We start from the raw sequence: 1080 nt of genomic DNA, 5'->3' as shown, positions 1-1080 counted from the left end.
CATCGAAATGAGTGTCCCCCCCTATATGGGGCCCAGGGAAATAAGCGTGTGCCAGGAACCCCCCCTCCCCATCGAAGGGGGAGCTGTCCCCATGGAATCCCTCAGCAAAGAACAGGACGATGTCGGCGGGGGGGGACGACGTGGGGGGAACCTCGATGAATTTCAATGGGGTGACGGACGCCCAGACCCCGAACGCTCGACGGATGGCGGAACGAGTGGCGGCTTCGCCCACTTTGGGGGTGTGGTTCTGGATGCTGTGGGGTGATATAGGGGGGATATAGGGGGGGATATAGGGGGGGTATAGGGGGGGATATGGGGTTATGGGGGATATGGGGTTATGGGGGGCCCAGACCCGCTTTTGACCCACATATCACCCCATAGACACCCCATATCCCACCATAGAGTCCCATATCACCCCATAGACACCCCATATCCCCCCATAGACATCCCATATCCCCATAGAGCCCCATAGACACCCCATATCAACCGATAGAGCCCCATAGACACCCCATATCAACCGATAGAGCCCCATAGACACCCCATATCCCCCCATAGACATCCCATATCCCCATAGAGCCCCATAGACACCTCATATCCCCCCATAGGGGTGTGGTTCTGGATGCTGTGGGTTGACATAGGGGGGGATATAGGGGGGATATAGGGGGGATAAAGGGGGGATATGAGGGTTATGGGGGGCCCAGACACATATTTGACCCACATAGCCCCCCATAGAGCCCCATAGAACCCCATAGAGCCCCATAGAGCCCCATAACCCCCCCATAGACACCCCATATCCCCATGGAGCCCCATAGACACCCCATATCCACCCATAGACACCCCATATCAACCGATAGAACCCCATAGACACCCCATATCCCCACAGAGCCCCACAGACACCCCATAACTCCCCATAGAGTCCCATATCCCCCCATAGACACCCCATATCCCCCCATAGAGCCCCATATCCCCCCATAGACACCCCATATCCCCCCATAGACACCCCATATCCCCCTATATAACCCCATAGACACCCACATTCCCCCACAGACACCCCATATCCTCCCATATCCCCCCATAGAC

General features: G+C 56.9%; 1 protein-coding gene across 1 annotated transcript in view; it reads right to left on the bottom strand.

The window, feature by feature from the left end:
• Nucleotides 1-1080, bottom strand: part of LOC107307506 (matrix metalloproteinase-14-like) — a 35783-nt gene that overhangs the window by 22946 nt on the left and 11757 nt on the right. The window contains exon 2 of the mRNA XM_032441835.1: nucleotides 60-288. Coding sequence (XP_032297726.1) covers nucleotides 60-288 — 229 coding nt within the window. The remainder of the gene's footprint in view (nucleotides 1-59; nucleotides 289-1080) is intronic.

This window comes from Coturnix japonica, unplaced genomic scaffold, assembly GCF_001577835.2.
Source record: "Coturnix japonica isolate 7356 unplaced genomic scaffold, Coturnix japonica 2.1 chrUnrandom639, whole genome shotgun sequence".
NCBI lineage: Eukaryota > Metazoa > Chordata > Aves > Galliformes > Phasianidae > Coturnix > Coturnix japonica.
The sequence above is the reverse complement of the archived record's forward strand: the minus strand, read 5'-3'. Positions and strand labels throughout refer to the sequence as shown.